Consider the following 18,793-nt stretch of genomic DNA (forward strand, 5'->3'; position numbering starts at 1 on the left):
TTAAAGGCAATTCATTGAAAGCTGCAAGGGAAAAATGACAAATAACATACAAGGGAACTCCCATAAGGTTAACAGCTGATTTCTCAACAGAAACTCTACAAGCCAGAAGGGAGTGGCATGATATACTTAAAGTGATGAAAGGGAAGAACCTACAACCAAGATTACTCTACCTGGCAAGGATCTCATTCAGATTCGATGGAGAAATCAAAAGCTTTACAGATAAGCAAAAGCTAAGAGAATTCAGCACCACCAAACTAGCTCTACAACAAATGCTAAAAGAACTTCTCTAAGTGGGAAACACAAGAGAAGAAAAGGACCTACAAAAACAAACCCAAAACAATGAAGAAAATGGTTATAGGAACATACATATCAATAATTACCTTAAATGAGAATGGATTAAATGCTCCAACCAAAAGACACAGGCTTGCTGAATGGATAAAAAAATAAGACCCATGGGCTTCCCTGGTGGCGCAGTGGTTGAGAGTCTGCCTGCCGATGCAGGGGACACAGGTTCGTGCCCCGGTGCAGGAGGATCCCACATGCCACGGAGCAGCTAGGCCCATGAGTCATGGCCGCTGAGCCTGCGCATCTGGAGCTCCGCAATGGGAGAGGCCGCAACAGTGAGAGGCCTGTGTACCGCAAAAAAAAAAAAAAAAAAGACCCATAATATGCTATCTACAAGACACCCACTTCAGACCTAGGGACACATACAGACTGAAAGTGAGGGGATGGAAAAAGATATTCCATGCAAATGGAAATCAAAAGAAAGCTGGAGTAGCAATACTCATATCAGATAAAATAGACTTTAAAATAAAGAATGTTACAAGAGACAAGGAAGGACACTACATAATGATCAAGGGATCAATCCAAGAAGAAGATATAACAATTATAAATATATATGCACCCAACATAGGAGCGCCTCAATACATAAGGCAACTGCTAACAGCTATAAAAGAGGAAATCGACAGTAACACAATAATAGTGGGGGATGTTAACACCTCACTTACACCAATGGACAGATCAACCCAAATGAAAATAAATAAGGAAACAGAAGCTTTAAATGACATAATAGACCAGATAGATTTAATTGATATTATAGGACATTACATCCAAAACCAGCAGATTACACTTTCTTCTCAAGTGCGCATGGAACATTCTCCAGGATAGATCACATCTCGGGTCACAAATCAATCCTCAGTAAATTTAAGAAAATTGAAATCATATCAAGCATCTTTTCTGACAACAACGCTATGAGATTAGAAATGAATGTAAAAAACACAAACACATGGAGGCTAAACAATACATTACTAAATAACCAACAGATCACTGAAGAAATCAAAGAGGAAATCAAAAAATACCTAGAGACAATGGATGATGAAAACACGATGATCCAAAATCTATGGGATGCAGCAAAAGCAGTTCTAAGAGGGAAGTTTATAGCTATACAAGCCTACCTCAAGAAACAAGAAAAATCTCAAATAAACAATCTAACTCTACACCTAAAGGAACTGGAGAAAGAAGAACAAACAAAACCCAAAGTTAGCAGAAGGAAAGAAACCATAAAGATCAGAGCAGAAGTAAATGAAATAGAAACAAAGAAAACAACAGCAAAGATCAATAAAACTAAAAGCTGGTTCTCTGACAAGGTAAACAAAATTGATAAACCATTAGCCAGACTCATCAAGAAAAAGAGGGACAGGACTCAAGTCAATAAAATTAGAAATGAAAAAGGAGAAGTTACGATAGACACTGCAGATATACAAAGCCTCCTAAGAGACTACTACAAGCAACTCTATGCCAACAAAATGGACAACCTGGAAGAAATGGACAAGTTCTTAGAAAGGTATAATCTTCCAAGACTGAAACCAGAAAGAAATAGGAAATATGAACAGACCAATCACAAGTAATGAAATTGAAACTGTGATTAAAAATCTGCCAACAAACAAAAGTCCAGGACCAGATGGATTCACAGGTGAATTCTATCAAACATTTAGAGAAGAGCTAACACCCATCCTTCTCAAACTCTTCCAAAAAACTGCAGAGGAAGGAACACTCCCAAACTCATTCTATGAGGTCACCATCACCCTGATACCAAAACCAGACAAAGATACTAAAAAAAAAAGAAAATTACAGACCAATATCACTGATGAATATAGATCTAAAAATCTTCAACAAAATACTAGCAAACAGAATCCAACAACACATTAAAAGGATCATACACCATGATCAAGTGGGATTTATCCCAGGGATGCAAGGATTCTTCAATATACACTAATCAATCAATGTGATACACCACATTAACAAATTGAAGATAAAAACCATATGATCATCTCAATAGATGCAGAAAAAGCTTTTGACAAAATTCAAGACCCATTTACGATAAAAACTCTCCAGAAAGTGGGCACAGAAGGAACTACCTCAACATAATAAAGGCCATATATGACAAACCCACAGCAAACATCATTCTCAATGGTGAAAAACTGAAAGCATTTCCTCTAAGATCAGGAACAAGACAAGGATGTCCACTCTCACCACTATTTTTGAACATAGTTTTGGAAGTCCTAGCCACGGCAATCAGAGAAGAAAAAGAAATAAAAGGAATACAAATTGGAAAAGAAGAAGTAAAACTGTCACTGTTTGCAGAGGACATGATAGTATACATAAGAAAATCCTAAAGATGCCACCATAAAACTACTAGAGCTAATCAATGAATTTGGTAAAGTTGCAGGATACAAAATTAATGCACAGAAATCTCTTGCATTCCTATACACTAATGAGGAAAAATCTGAAAGAGAAATTAAGGAAACACTCCCATTTACCATTGCAACAAAAAGAATAAATACCTAGGAATAAACCTACCTAGGGAGACAAAAGACCTGTATGCAGAAAACTATAAGACACTGATGAAAGAAATTAAAGACGATACCAACAGACGGCGAAATACACCATGTACTTGGATTGGAAGACTCAATATTGTGAAAACGACTATACTACCCAAAGCAATCTACAGATTCAATGCAATCCCTATCAAAGTACCACTAGCATTTTTTATGGAAGTAGAACAAAAAATCTTAAAATTTGTATGGAGACACAAAAGACCCTGAATAGCCAAAGCAGTCTTGAGGGAAAAAAACAGAGCTGGAGGAATCAGACTCCCTGACTTCAGATGATACTACAAAGCTACAGTAATCAAGACAATATGGTACTGGCACAAAAACAGAAACATAGATCAATGGAACAAGATAGAAAGCCCAGAGATAAACCCACGCACCTACGATCAACTAATCTATAACAAAGGAGTCAAGGATATACAATGGAGAAAAGACAGTCTCTTCAATAAGTGATGCTGGGAAAACTGGACAGTTACATGTAAAAGAATGAAATTAGAACACTCCCTAACACCATACACAAAAATAAACTCAAAATGGATTTGAGACCTAAATGTAAGACCAGACACTATAAAACTCTTAGAGGAAAACATAGGAAGAACCCTCTTTGACATAAATCACAGCAAGATCTTTTTGGATCCACCTCCTAGAGTAATGGAAATAAAAACAAAAATAAACAAATGGGACCTAATGAAACTTCAAAGCTTTTGTACAGCAAAGGAAACCATAAACAAGACGAAAAGACAACCCTCAGAATGGGAGAAAATATTTGCAAATGAATCAACGGACAAAGGATTAATCTCCAAAATATATAAACAGCTCATGTAGCTCAATATTGAAGAAACAAACAACCCAATCCACAAATGGGCAGAAGACCTAAATAGACATTTCTCCAAAGAAGACATACAGATGGCCAAGAAGCACATGAAAAGATGCTCAACAGCACTAATTATTAGAGCAATGAAAATCAAAACTACAGTGAGGTATCACCTCACACCAGTTAGAATGGGCATCATCAGAAAATCTACAAACAACAAATACTGGAGAGGGTGTGGAAAAAAGGGAACCCTCTTGCACTCTTGGTGGGAATGTAAATTGATACAGCCTCTATGGAGAACAGTATGGAGGTTCCTTAAAAAACTAAAAATAGAATTACCATACGATCCAGCAATCTCACTACTGGGCATATACCCAGAGAAAACCATACTTCAAAAAGACACATGCACCCCAATGTTCATTGCAGCACTATTTACAATAGCCAGGTCATGGAAGCAACCTACATGCCTATTGACAAATGAATGGATAAAGAAGTTGTGGTACATATATAATGGAATATTACTCAGCCATAAAAAGGAATGAAATTGAGTCATTTGTTGAGACGTGGATGGATCTAGAGACTGTCATAGAGAGTGAAGTCAGTCAGAAAGAGAAAAACAAATATCATATATTAATGCATGTATGTGGAATCTAGAAAAATGGTACAGATTAACAGGTTTGCAGGGCAAAAGTTCAGACACAGATGTAGAGAACAAATGTATGGACACCAAGTGGGGAAAGCCACAGGGGGGTGGGGATGGCAGTGTGCTGAACTGGGCAACTGGGATTGACATGTATACACTGATGTGTATAAAATTGATGACTAATAAGAAGTTGCTGTATAAAAAAATAAAATTCAAAAATTAGAAAAGAAGAAACGAATAGTAAACTCTATTCGAGTTATTTGTATGGAAATATGTTAATATAAATGTTTCAGACATTACATGAAATTTCTAAAAATCTTATAGGTTCTGGTATAATGTTATAAGTCATAATTCTAGTTTACTTTAAAATATATATCTCAGAAGTAACTTAATTTGCTTGTCAACTGCATTATTATGAACTTTCATCAAATCTTAAACCGTGGTCATTTTTTAAGTCTTTTGTCATTTACAGACAGTTCTGGGTGTACTCTGATGCTTTTGCAAAAATGTTCCTATAAAAGAGTTTCATCTTCAAGGAATTCATTGAAAAGACTGTGACAAGTACATGTTTCTGGTAACTGACTATACTGCTGAACTGAATGAATAAGCATTTTCAGAACTCTAATGGAAAACTGATGAACTCATAAAAGTGCTAACAAAAGATCAAGATGAAAAAAAATTAATTACATGGGACTGAGTGAACTGATTATAATTTTTGTGACTTTGTTTGAATAAAAAAAGTGTGATGTAAATTTATGTAAAAAGAACTTAATGTAAAACAATGCCACTCTTCTCACATATTTTCTCATTTTGGAAAATACAGATATTTTCTGTTAAAAACGTGATTTATGCTGACATGTAATAGGTTGATTATTGTTATTATAAATGAATTAATAAATATTTTTAAGTTTCAAAAAGAAAAAGAAAATATGAGACAGATTTTTACATATTAGTGGAAAGAGTGTAATGATCAATTTTAACTGAGAATCAAATTTGGAATCACGTGACAAAAAGTATATTAAATTACATGTTTTCATATGTATAATAGAAGGGTAAAACCCAATATTTTAACAATAGCTATCTCAGATGAAGATGAGGAATGGGTAAAAAAAGGAGCTTGCATTTTTTTTTTTTTTTTTTTTTTTGCGGTACGCGGGCCTCTCACTGTTGTGGCCTCTGCCGTTGTGGAGCACAGGCTCCAGACGCACAGGCTCCAGATGCGCAGGCTCAGTGGCCATGGCTCACGGGCCCAGCCGCTCCATGGCATGTGTGATCTTCCCAGACCGGGGCACGAACCCGTGTCCCCTGCATTGGCAGGCGGACTCTCAACCACTGTGCCAGCAGGGAAGCCCCAGGAGCTTGCATTTTTAAATGATTCTGTTTAAAATATTTTTTTTACAATGAGGATGTAGTGTCTTCGTTATCAAAATAAAAAAAGCAACTTGAATGTAGGTTTCTGCTATAAACTTTTGTTATAATAGCTCAGTGTAAAAGAGAATCTATATTATGTTAAGCTTTTTTTTTTTTTAAAGAAAAGGCATTGGATTTTGAAATGGATATTAAAGATTTTTATTTACTGTCTTAGTTAAGAGACTTCAGAACATACATTTTAAGGGGTATTTTAAACAGTATTAATAAAAATATGATTAGTATGATTTAAAATGTTTAGAAAATCTTTTTCAAAGAGCTTATTGTTATAATTATTAATATTTAGATAGTACAAAAGAACAATAACTTAAGTAAAAACACTACAGCATGATACATTGTGAGCTATTTAATATTTGTGTAATCATTTTTTTAGATTAGGAAATACATACTAAAACAGATATAAGCTTCCTTGTATTTACATACATTAATTATATATAAGTATTTAATGAAAATAATCACGTGTATATGAGATTGTGTGTGGGTACATGCGTGGTAAGAATCCAGACCAGCTTAGTTTTGACAATTTTGAAGGTGTTCAATAGGAAGAATCAGAAGCCTGTGAGGGAAATTATCCTAGAACAATGGGCAAGATCAGATTCATATAAATAGGGTGATGCCTAGTTTGAGCAGGCTTACATATTATTTATCTACTATTTCATGCTTTTTTCTTAGTCAGTTCAATGTCCCAGAAGATCTGAAGTCTTAGTCTTAAATAAGTCTATGATTACATTTTTGAAAATTAATTGTTTCTTTCTCTTCCTCCTTCTTCTTTTTTTTTTTGGCTTGGGGAAACTTGAATAGTAATTCTTTCCCTGGCATAGGATGACTCTTAAATGCAAAAAATAAAATTAATCTCAGATGATTCCAACTTTGGGGTTTTATTTTTTTTAAGATTTTAACAAACGTATATACTATATATTAAGCACTAATTCCTGTACAGCTTATTTTTACTAGTTTGCATCCAACTAGTTTAATGTATTATGAATGTCAGCTGTCTAAATCTTTTAAAACATGTCTCAACTGAAATTGCAGAGCAATCAGAGCAAAAGCCACGGAGTAAATGAAAGAATGAGATGTTTCCATGATAATTAAGACCAAGGATCCATGAGGGGCAGAAGAAAACAAGCACTCAAGGATAAAAATCAAGTTTTCTACCTAGGTTAGGTATTAACTGGAATGGGATCTTGGAATTACCAACTTTGATTTGGTGTAATAATAATGAAGATGCAAAAAAAGAAAAAAAAAAAGATTTTTGGGCACTATTTTCCTGAATGGAAACCTTCACCAAAAGAGGTTAAATGATTTAAAGGCAAGTTTTCTCCAAAATGAGTAAATGACATCAGTTCTAATTCTTACTGAGGTTACTAACCAGCCATCAGGATATTATCTTTAATACTTAGAAGGGAAACTGGTAGGTAGGGAGAGGTAAGGCCTCATCAGAGAATTCTAACAAGATATAGCATCACAGAGTGTTTACCTAGGTATTATCCTTACCTCCGTAAACTCTTCAGGTAAAGGTGAACCATCATAGTCTGTATCTTCTGCTCTCTCTTCACATAACTTCCCAATGGTTTTCAATGCACCTGGGCAAGAAAGAAATAGGCCAAGAGGAATTAAAATGCTCTGTAGAGGCCTTCCTGTACTCCTTCCGTGTACCAACTTACTCATTCTGGTTCATCTACCTGGAGCACAGGCATCTCGTGCTGCATTATTTTGGTTTAAAAGATTCTGAGCTTCCTCATCCACAACATCCAGCAGAGACTGGATAACTTCAGCTTCTTGAGGATCATCATAAATATCATCTTCTTGTACATCAGATTCTTGAAAAACAGTAATTTACATGGGATTTTACTTTAAAAAATATTGGTATGAGAAAGAGACAATGTGTCAAATATAATATGCCAGGTCTTTCAAATTTTAAGCATCCACTTTGAAAAACCAGCCATGACAGGAAAAGTGGTTTACACTAATGGGACCCAGCCATTTTTAGTTCTAGAGCTACTTTGGCTGTTATGACAAAAGACCACACAAATGCAACTGAATAAACCAAAATCAATCTCTGTGATACACCTTTTCAAAGGACATTAATAATTTAATGTTTATTTCCCTAACTTAATCCCAAATTGTTAATTTATAAAAGAAACTAAAGAAATTTCAACCAAAGAAGTTATGTTACAAAGATTAAGGATATAATAGGGCAGCCCAAACATCCCCAAGAAAAAATGTCTCAGTTATTAGGTAGCCAGTGAATTGCTGCTTCAAAAAAATACAAGAAACAATTATCAAACAAAACTGCTATCTCTTCAATCATTTAAAAATCATTTTAATCTTAGAGATGAGAATGAATACTGGACATTTGTACAGTAGTGCAGCTAATATTAATTTTACGCTGTTCTTTTATTTCTCTGAACAATAATCTTTCCTTTTAAAGCTACAGAAACATGTAAGGCAAATAAGAAAGGCTGCCAACATTTCTTTATTACTTGAATTATTAGGGCATTTAGAGTAACTGGATGACTCGATTTGGGAAACTACCTTTGGATAGAATCAGGTCTGCTGATTCCTTCATCTGATAAGTAGAACATTTTCTTTCAGGGTACAAAATTTCAATTATTTCTTCCCCATTAACCTAAAGTATAAAACCAAAGCAAATCATTAGTTTTCTATTTTACTAACATCCAGGATTAGGAAGGGACTGCACACTGTCCCTCCATGTCCTTCTCCCTTTCTTTCTTGGTACAAAATCCTTTTTATATCTCCCCACCTTGTATCAGTGCTTCTAGGAGATATCAGTGCAATGAAATATGCAAAGGGTATGGGACTTTCCATCATCAGATATGCCTGGAAACACTAGATTAAGCAACATTAAATCAATATTTTTATTCCAAGAATTCTCACAATGCTTACTAATATAAATTTTGAGTTGTCAAAAGAGAAATGTATTATGTAGTATTTCCTAAATTTATTTGACTGCAGAAATCTCTTTTTAAGGCATATTCTATGGGATCTGTCTTCCATAGAACTTTTTTGAAAAGTTAAATAGACCTACTAAGAAGTTCAGGGAAATGAGAAAAAAGTCAATCTTTTAAGTATTTGTGAAGTTGTTACATGGACATAGTCTTCAGTTTAGCAATCTGATCAACTGTTGGCTATAAAGATTTTCAAATCTAGTCTAAACCTCATCTCAATTTAAGGAAAATAGCAATGGATTCATAACTATAAGGTACTAATTAAATGGAAGGTAACTTTTAAATTCAATGGTTAATTGTGAAGCACTTCATGGCACGTAGCCTATTGAAAGAAAGATGATTAGGGCAAAATGCAATATTAAATGATTAGAATAAATTAAAATAATTTTATACAAATAAAGCGTGGTTTGCTTTAAAGATTTTACTTTTTTTATTAAGATAAAAGGTAGACCTAGAGTCTGTCATACAGAGTGAAGTCAGAAAGAGAAAAACAAATACCGTATGCCAACACATATATATGGAATCTAAAAAACAACAAAAGAAAAGGTCATGAAGAACCTAGGGGCAAGACGGGAATAAAGATGCAGACCTAATAGATAATGGACTTGAGGATACAGGGAGGGGGAAGGGTAAGATGGGACAAAGTGAGAGAGTGGCATGGACATATATACACTACCAAATGTAAAATAGATAGCTAGTGGGAAGCAGCCGCATAGGACAAGGAGATCAACTTGGTGCTTTGTGACCACCTAGAGGGGTGGGATAAGGAGGGTGGGAGGGAGGGAGATGCAAGAGGGAAGAGATATAGGGATATATGTATATGTATAACTGATTCACTTTGTTATAAAGCAGAAACTAACACACCATTGTAAAGCAGTTATACTCTAATAAAGATGTTAAGAATAAAAAAGATAAAAGGTAGAGATAGTAGATGCAATGAAATTATCTCTTCATAAATAATGGTTACATAATGTCAAAAAATTTCACTGGATTGTAAAATTCCACTCTTCATGAGAAATTCATAGTACAGACATTAGTATTCAAGGACAGAATATCATTTAGGAGACTTCCTGGAAGATTTTAACTCCAACAAAAAATGTTTACAATCACGAATAACAAAAGTTCTAATTCCAGAAATCTTGTTGAGCTGATAAGATTTTCAGATTACTAGGAGGGAAATGCCTCAGCTCTGGATTTTACGTGGAAAGATATTTGAGTAGTGAGGTTGAGAATAGATTGCATGAGATACGTGTGAGATAAAACAGTTCCATGAAATGAAGATCCAGCTGGAAGCTGTGTATATTACATGCCAGAAAGTAAAAAGAAATGTTAGCCAAACAAATGGGTATAAATGTAGCCTTAAATAAAGAGCTTGAAAGTGGAATTTAGTTACGTATTAAAATATTTTTGTTAAAACACCTCCAGATTTCCCTGTGATAATCTTAAATGATTTAGGTTCTTTCATTTTATTATGTAGTAAAGCATTTTCTATGTCTTTAAAAAAGCAAGTAAGCCTATTTCTTTTGCCACTACAGTTTTGCCTCACTAGTAGCAGAGATCTGTCATTTGAGAGTCACTGCTGGTCAATGTTAACCCACTCTTAATTACATTTTTCTCTTCTGGGTATCTAAGAGACAACCAAAAGAACTGTGCATATTAATAAAAAATCCCAGCACTAAAGCTATCTATATAAGTAATCAGCCTATTTAAGAGCTGAATGTGTGCCCGATGATGTAGGGTTACTTGTGTGGGGGCTTTTCATTGTGTGTTACTTAGTAAGTCCTATTAGTTCACTAAGTACATGTATCTAAAAATCAATACATGTGTCTAAAAAAGGCAAATATTTAAATATGAAATCAGTTTGGTTCAAAATACAAACAAGCTACTTATTTAGATAAGGAAGTAGGACACAAAGAAGGTGGCTTTTCACTTACCTTGGAGAATGAGTTATTAGGTGTGAGTGCCGGTTTGCCACAAGGCTCCACAATGTGATGACCTGAAGGAAGAACAGAAAGAAAAGGATGAGCCACTCAGAACCACATTAGGGACAACAAAATAGTGAAAGAAAACCCATATTTCTGCGCATGTTCTTATTTTTATTAATACACTAAGAGAGGTCATATCACAAAGTGATTAAAATCAACTAAATGGAATCAAATATTAGAGAAGGGTTTATTCCAAGGACAAAGCCAATTTCTTAAAAGAAAATAGTTTGCATAAAAGCTCAGTTTGGGCTAAATGTTTCTAGTGTGAGACACTAAATATAGATTTTCCCAACTAAATGGAAGAGACATTACAGATGCTGAACTATATAGTCACTGGAAAGATAGTAGGTCCTTTATCTCATTTCACAAAGACTATCAATTTAACACAGAAAAATAAGTATGGATACAACTGGAAAGGACTTTTAGTATATTTATAAACCAAATGTGGATTTTAACTCTTAGATATCAGCACAAAAATTCAATACATATATTAAAAATGATATTGTTTCCCCTACAGTTAAAAATTAGATTCATTATTTCCAGGAGATACCTTATTAAACTACCAGGAAAAATAATTAAAAAGTATACCAAAAATGAACCACTGGTTCAAAAGAATCATACTGGAGTAGTATAAAGCACAATAGTTTGTTATTTGTAATCTCTCCCATCTGTTCCCCCTGTTCCTCTCTCCCCCTCTGTCCCCAGGCAACCACTAATCTCCTTTGTCACTATAGATTAATTTGCACTTTTGTACAATCTTGTATAAATTGAATAATACAATATGGATTCTTTTTTTGTCTGGTTTCTTTCATTCAGCATACCTATTTTATTTTAATTATGTTGTTGCATGTATCAACAATCTATTCATTTTTATTGCTGAGTAGTATTCTGTTGCTTGGATATATTACAAATGGTTATTCATTCAACAGATTTTAGACATTTGAGTGGTTTAGATTTTGGTTATTACAAAGAAAGCTGCTAAAAAATTCCTGTACAAGTTTTTGTGTATGAATATATGCTTTGTTTTCTCTTTAGTAAACAAACAGGAGTGGAACGGCTGGATCATATGGTGGGCATATGTTTAAATTTTTAAGAAACTGTCAAACTGCTTTCCAAAATGGTTGTACCATTTTACATTTTCATCACTACAAGAGAGTTCCTATTACTGATACTATGTGATTTTCAGAATTCATAAAGAAATTAGGCCTGAGAATCCCATAAAGACAGATTACTAGGCAGTTTCTACAAGGGGGCAGGGCACAGCTACCCTCCTCTGCCTTGAAAGTTACAAACAGGAGTGTTCTCAGAGGTCACTAGAAAAATGCTCTCCTGACTGTTCTGTGAAGTAGTTTGACTCTAATGTGAACCAGAACTATTAGAAAGCAGCAAGAAGGACCCCTAAGGCATTCAGGTAACAACAGAGAACAAAGATAATCAAACTACAACTGCAATTGGCAGATTTCTTTTAGCTATTTTGGTATTTAGATACTACTGCCTGATAACCTAAAAGTTTAGTTATATAAGAAGTACTAAGAAGTACTGGATTTACATTTCAAATACTCTTTAAGTTCAACCACATTCCCCTGTACCTAACATTCTTATATGAATACTATCAATAAAAGCTGCATTTACTGAGCCTGATTATGTGAATGAGAGCATGGAGTCAGACATCCTAGGTTTAAATTCTGGCTTGACTATTTATTAACCCTGTAGCTTGGGCAAGTTATCAAACTTTTCTGCCCCTTGGTTTCCCCTTCTATAAAAGGAGGATAATAGTAATACTAGTCTCACAGGGTTGCTGTGAGGATTTGAGCATCTAGAAGAATGCTTAGTCCAGAAAAAGCATTAAATTAATGTTTGCTGCCACAACTATTAAGATTACAATTTCTATTACTATGCTAGAATATAAGACAGATACTTTGTTTACTCATTGCTATATTCACAATGCCCAGTACACTGCCTGGCATAGAGAAGAAATTTAGTAACTGTCTGAATAAATTATTATGTGACAATCATTGTGGCAAGTATATTATTGTATTTATGTCTCATTATAACCTTAACAGATAGATACTATTAATGTTCTTATTTTACTGGTAGAAAATAGAGGCTTAGATACAGATCAAGTAACTTGCTAAGGTTACACAGGACTTGTAAACTCAGTTCTATCTGGCTTTAAATGCCATGCTGCTCTACTCTTTCCTATTATGCACAGAATATTAGAGATGCTTTTATTTAAGTGTAATTTTTTCACTCAGATCCTGCAAAACAGTCTGGAAGGGCAATAAAAACATTTTGGTGATAGTATCCAAACTTGCTTTTGGGGAAAAAAATAGTTACCTCTCTATAACTACTTGCTGTCATAAAATGACTATATCCTTACCATTGGCTTTGGCTGACTTTGGAGCTGAAACAGCAGACATCTTAGAACTGGGAACCACTGGATGACCATTTCTGTGTTGTTTACAAAAAACAAAACAAAACAAAACGCAATTGCAAATTATTTAAGATGTTTGTTTAAATATCCTTCAAGCCATCTGTTAACTATTTAGCCTCAGGAGCTTTATTTTAGATGGGCTTCAGGGGGTCTAGGTACTTCCTGAAGCTGCAGACAAAATTTTATCGGGGTTCATCTATACATGGTTGAGGGAGACATTCTTGACTGAAAAAAGATTAAGAATCACTTCTTTACATAATCTTTCTTGGGTTTCAGTTCAATACATCACCATATTTCCCCTCTCATTTAAAACACTGGTAATATTCATGATCTAATAACTTAGTTCACTGTCACTCAAGTGATAGTTCAAAGATAACCACACTCAGAAGTCACAGATCACTTAAGTTTTGCCTATCTAAAGCCCCTGATACGTGTTTTTCTTTGGAATTACTTTAAGTGAAAATCTAGACAAAATACATATATTCAAAGCATTATAAGAATAGTACAACCCAACATGAAAAGCAGTCAAGAGACAGCACCTTGGAAGAGTATTAGAATGTGATTTTATTGTTGCTAATACTTGAAAGAAAAGGGAGGTTGCCTAAGGTATACAGTGTTGGGAGAGGCAATCAGCCATGGGTCCTAAGCAACCCTGTATGTTCTTGCTGGGTACCTCAGAAATGCAAAGGCTCTAACCACTTTTTATCTGGGCCAATTCTCAAGGCTATGTTCATGGTGAGCAAGCTTGAGGAATTATGTAATCTCTCTACCCAAACAAAATGCAAGCTTTCTTACAGGCTGCTATAAAGTGGTGGGTTCCCTGGCTCTTCTTACAGTACTCTTCTCCTGTACTATAACCCACTGCATGTACAGAAACCCACTAGGCCCACATATGTCATCTCCATGGGACTTGGAGGACATGGGAAGCGACACCAATACCATGCTCATGCTGCTTGCTGTGCCTTTAGTAATAAGGTCTTTTGTTTCCGATACAGGAGTTTCATATCTTCTACCAGCATTCATAAAACAATAACTGGCTAGTTTATTAGTTTGCAAATAGGGTAAAATTACAGACACTTTACAGCTCTTGACAAATAATTACCACAAGTATACAACCCTCCATTACTGTTACCCTGTAGACTTTATTATTTCTTTAATTTTTAAATAAATTTATTTATTTTATTTTTGGCTGCATTAGGTCTTTGTTGCTGCGCGCGGGGGCTACTCTTCCTTACGGTGCGCGGGCTTCTCATTGCGGTAGTTTCTCTCGTTGCGGAGCACGGGCTCTAGGCACGCAGCCTTCGGTAGTTGTGGCACATGGGCTCAGCAGTTGTGGCCTGCGGGCTCTAGAGCACAGGCTCAGTAGTTGTGGCTAGTGGGCTCAGTTGCTCCACGGCATGTGGGACCTTCCCAGACCAGGGCTCGAACCCGTGTCCCCTGAGTTGGCAGGCAGATTCTTAACTGCCGTGCCACCAGGAAAGCCCCCCTGTGGACTTAAAAGAGGGCAGAAATAAAACAACAGAGGAGAGAGAGCTGGAAGAAGAATGAAGGGTAAGGTAACTATGACTGCTACTACTGTATCTACTGTATCTACAGCTACTACTGTACTGTAGTGACTTCAGCAAAGATAAAAGTAGAAAGAGAAAAGAAACTGATTTTAGACCTAGGGTAAGGGCTGCTCTAGTGATTTGGAGGCAAAAAATTCATCTAGATCTATGGTTAGCAGAAATGTTTTCATAAAAACATTTTCCAGGTTGTTTGAACACTCTCCTCCTCCACTAATTAACATTCAGGTACACCTATGAAAATAACTGTATGCCAATCTAATTTTTATAAATATTGAAGAAAACCGGTCAGGGGTTATGTTCAAGGGAAAAAGTATACAATCTAACTTAAAGGTTCAGAAGGAAAAATGGGTTTATGATCAAATGATTTAATTAACAGTTTCTATATTTTGGAAGACATACTATATAAAACTCACCATGTATCGCAGATACAAATGTGAAGTTTTCTCTTATGTAACATAAGACCGTAATCTAGAAAGCCCGGGTTCATGTACATGTGGCAGGTGGAGTAATGGCCCCCCAAAGATGTCTGCATTATAATCCCCAGAACCTTTGAATATGTTATCTTGCATGGCAAAAGGAATTTTGCAGATGTGAGTAAATTAAGGATCTAGAGGTGAGGAGATTATTCTGGATTATCTGGCTGGACCCAATGTAATCACAGGGGTCCTTATAAGTTAAACAGAGAGGTAGGAATGTCAGAGTCAGAAAGATGTGACGACCAAAGCAGAGAGTGCTGTGATTGCTGGCTTTAAAGATGGCAAAGGGCTATGAACCAAGGAATATGGGCAATGTCTAGAAGTTGGAAAAGCAAGGAAATGGATTTTCTCCTGGAGCCTATGGAAGGGAGCTTGCCAACACCTTGATTTTAGGACAAAGAATTTGTAGTAATTTAATAGTAGTAAGAAACTAATACATAGGGACTTCCCTGGTGGTCCAGTGGTAAAGAATCCACCTTCCAGTGCAGGTGACACGGGTTCAATCACTGGTTGGGGAACTAAGATCCCACATGCCGCGGAGCAACTAAGCCCCTGTGCCACAACTACCGAGCTCGCACACCTCAGCTAGAGAGCCCACCTGCTGCAAACTACAGAGCCCACACACCCTGGAGCCTGCACCACAACTAGAGAAGAGAAAACCCGCATGCCACAACTAGAGAAGCCTGGGCGCCGCAACAAAGAGCCCATGCACCGCAATGAGCACCTCAACGAGTGCTGCAACAAAAGGTCCCACATGCCGCAATGAAGACCCAATGCAGCCAAATAAATAAAAACATTAAAAAAAGAGAAACTAATACATATTTTTTTTCAATTTATTTCCATTAAGTGAAAGAAAAGTTGCTATTAGCATTTTTTATAACGTGAAATTGTCATGAGGTATAGTGAATGTGATGGTCTATGCCCCATTGGTTGTAGACATGACTTTCAGGTAGGACTGACCGTGTCCCAGCTCTGGGAATCGGCCAGGACTGGCCTGGGCCAGTCAGTACATTCTTATCCCTTTTCCTCATCAGGGCTGGTCTTAATTTAGGTCTAAGGCAATCAGCACACAGCCCTTGCTTTACTCCAGTGATTGCTGAGACCTGTTTGAGGATTGCTCTGGATAGTGTGGGATGCAGGTGCGAGGCATGAAAACTGGCACCGACATTTGACTACTATGAAGGAAGCACATAAATTACTAACCCCCATTCACTTAGTCTGTGAATTACTAATTCAGGAATATCTTTAAGAAAACCTAGTATCTTTTAATGGCCTGAAATGCATGTGCACACACAAACAAAATCCGTGAATAACTGTAGAGTACCTTGTTGCTTTCAGCACCACTGAAGGCAGTGACATGTCTAATGCTCTCCTAGCTTCTTCCAAAGTCATTCCTTGTGTGCTGACTCCGTTCACATAGTGGATGATGTCTAAGAGCTGGAGATTACCCTCAGTGGCTGCAACTGACCTTGGATTGATATCACTAACATATACCACTTGATGAAGGCTGTCGTGACCTCCAGATAAGGAAAAACCTTTAGGGAACAGAAAAATATTTGTTTCCTTAGTCTTAACAGTACTTACTCTTAATCTAGCCAAGAAAAATCACACTGCACAAAGCCTGAATTTGCATTACCCAGCTCCTCTTTGTTGCATGTAAATGTAATGTCAGGTAGCAAATCAGGCAGCATTAGCATCCTGGGTAATTCTAGAACTCGGCCAAGAACTAATCTGACTGTCTTGGGTGCAGCTCGGAGTAGATTCACTGCATCTGTGTGAGTCATTTTTGTAACATCTGTATCATTAACCTATAAAAATGAGAATGGGGCAAAGTAGGATTACAATTACTGGAACACATAAGTTGCCAACAAAATACAGTAATTTCCCTAACTTTTTATATAATTTATTTTAGCCAGTAGGAGATTCACAATAAAGAACGGTCTCTAGTTTATTGGTAATCCCCTCTACTGTGGAAATCATGAACACAATGACCAAGTAATTATAAATGAAATAATAATGTAAAATACCTAACAAATGTCATTACTTTGCTAATACAGAAAATTTATTCTTATAGCAATTTAAGAAACTTTCTCTTCCTGAGACCCAAGATAGCTTGTTTAATGCCTTAACTGAGATTAAGCATTTTCCAAATTATTACTATATAAAGGCCTTTACTTTTAAGAGGTGGAGAAGGAAAACATAAACCAAGCAGTGAAATAGAGTATTATATTAACTCAACCTTCTTGCTTTTCCTTCTTCGGTCCTGGATTGATCTCTGGTCACATTTGCACAGAGTCTGTTTAAATGTCTCACCTTTATGAGCCGGTCCCCAGGTCTTAGCCTTCCATCACTTTTGGCTGGATCCTGAATGACATCATGAACATAACAACCAATACTCTGATTGCCTTTGGTTACTGTAAAACCCAGGCTTCCTTTTTCCGACTTAATTAGGGTAATGTGGAGTTCTATCATCTCCTAAGGGAAGAAAACAGTGATTCTTTTAGGTTGTCTATTTTGCTGTAAAGGCAAAGAGAAAGACAAATATTTCCATTGATTAACACAGGAGGACACTACACCTTAAAAGGTTACTTAACTTGCCCAAGTGAAGAAGCCAGGTATGTCCAATTCTAGAAAATGCCTCCCTGCCCATGTAAGAGTTGAGTTTAAATTCAACATTATGTGCTTGTCTAGAGATAGCTGAGACAGAACTTACTCATGCTTCAATTCTTGTATTTTCAGAACAAACAGTGACAAACACCCATGCCAAGAGCAACAAAAGAAAGTTTTTTTGGGGGTAAATACATGAAGTCTGGGTGACTAAATATCACAACTTGAGGTATTTAGTTGTATAATTTTTTTTTTTTTAGATTTCAATTGAGATAAGGTTGCTTACAGCTTACAAGCATGATGACAGACTTCTAAGGAAATTGTTCAAAGATTATTTTCACTCTGTTGCTGAGAATGAAGTTGAAGATGTAGATGCTACACACACACACACACACACACACATGCAATTATAGGAAAATGAAGTACCTGGAAAGATTAACTCCAAAATGTTTATGGTTTTTGAGTGGTGAGATTATAGGTGGTTTTAATTTTTGTTTTCTAATTTTCCTATAATAAATATTTATTACTTAGGTAACAAAAATAAAAACAGTATTGAAAAAGGGTGATTTCGAATCAGTGTTAAGCATATTATTCTTGGAAATTTGGCTGGCTTCCAAACTGAATTTGTAGCTTTAGAAGTTCTAGGGCTATTAGTAAAGAAAAGGATTCCATTTATAGGCACCCATAAAACAGTGTGGAGGAGAATAAAATTACATTCAAACTTGATTAAAAATTAAACAGGTAACTCATCAGAATTTGGGAAATAACAGGTACTGTGCTAGGTGCTCTACATATGTTATTTCATTTAATCCTCACCACAATACTATGAGGTTACTAGTCTCATTTTAGAGCTAAAACTACTAAGACTCAGAGGATTAAGTAATTTGTCCATAGGCACCTGCCAAACTACAGCAAGTCAGTGGTAGAGTCAGGATTTATACTCAGGTCTTTTTGCCTTTTTCCCTAATTCTCAGCAGA

At 35.9% G+C, this 18,793-nt stretch overlaps 1 protein-coding gene across 1 annotated transcript in view; it reads right to left on the reverse strand.

Moving 5' to 3' along the window:
• Positions 1–18,793, reverse strand: part of PTPN13 (protein tyrosine phosphatase non-receptor type 13) — a 236,035-nt gene that overhangs the window by 24,592 nt on the left and 192,650 nt on the right. Inside the window, exons 33-40 of the mRNA XM_060012209.1 lie at positions 17,522–17,683; positions 16,845–17,016; positions 16,533–16,743; positions 13,111–13,181; positions 10,680–10,741; positions 8,312–8,405; positions 7,459–7,596; positions 7,271–7,359 (exon numbers count right to left, since the gene is read on the reverse strand). Coding sequence (XP_059868192.1) covers positions 7,271–7,359; positions 7,459–7,596; positions 8,312–8,405; positions 10,680–10,741; positions 13,111–13,181; positions 16,533–16,743; positions 16,845–17,016; positions 17,522–17,683 — 999 coding nt within the window. The remainder of the gene's footprint in view (positions 1–7,270; positions 7,360–7,458; positions 7,597–8,311; positions 8,406–10,679; positions 10,742–13,110; positions 13,182–16,532; positions 16,744–16,844; positions 17,017–17,521; positions 17,684–18,793) is intronic.

Source organism: Delphinus delphis, chromosome 5 (genome assembly GCF_949987515.2).
Source record: "Delphinus delphis chromosome 5, mDelDel1.2, whole genome shotgun sequence".
Classification (NCBI taxonomy): domain Eukaryota; kingdom Metazoa; phylum Chordata; class Mammalia; order Artiodactyla; family Delphinidae; genus Delphinus; species Delphinus delphis.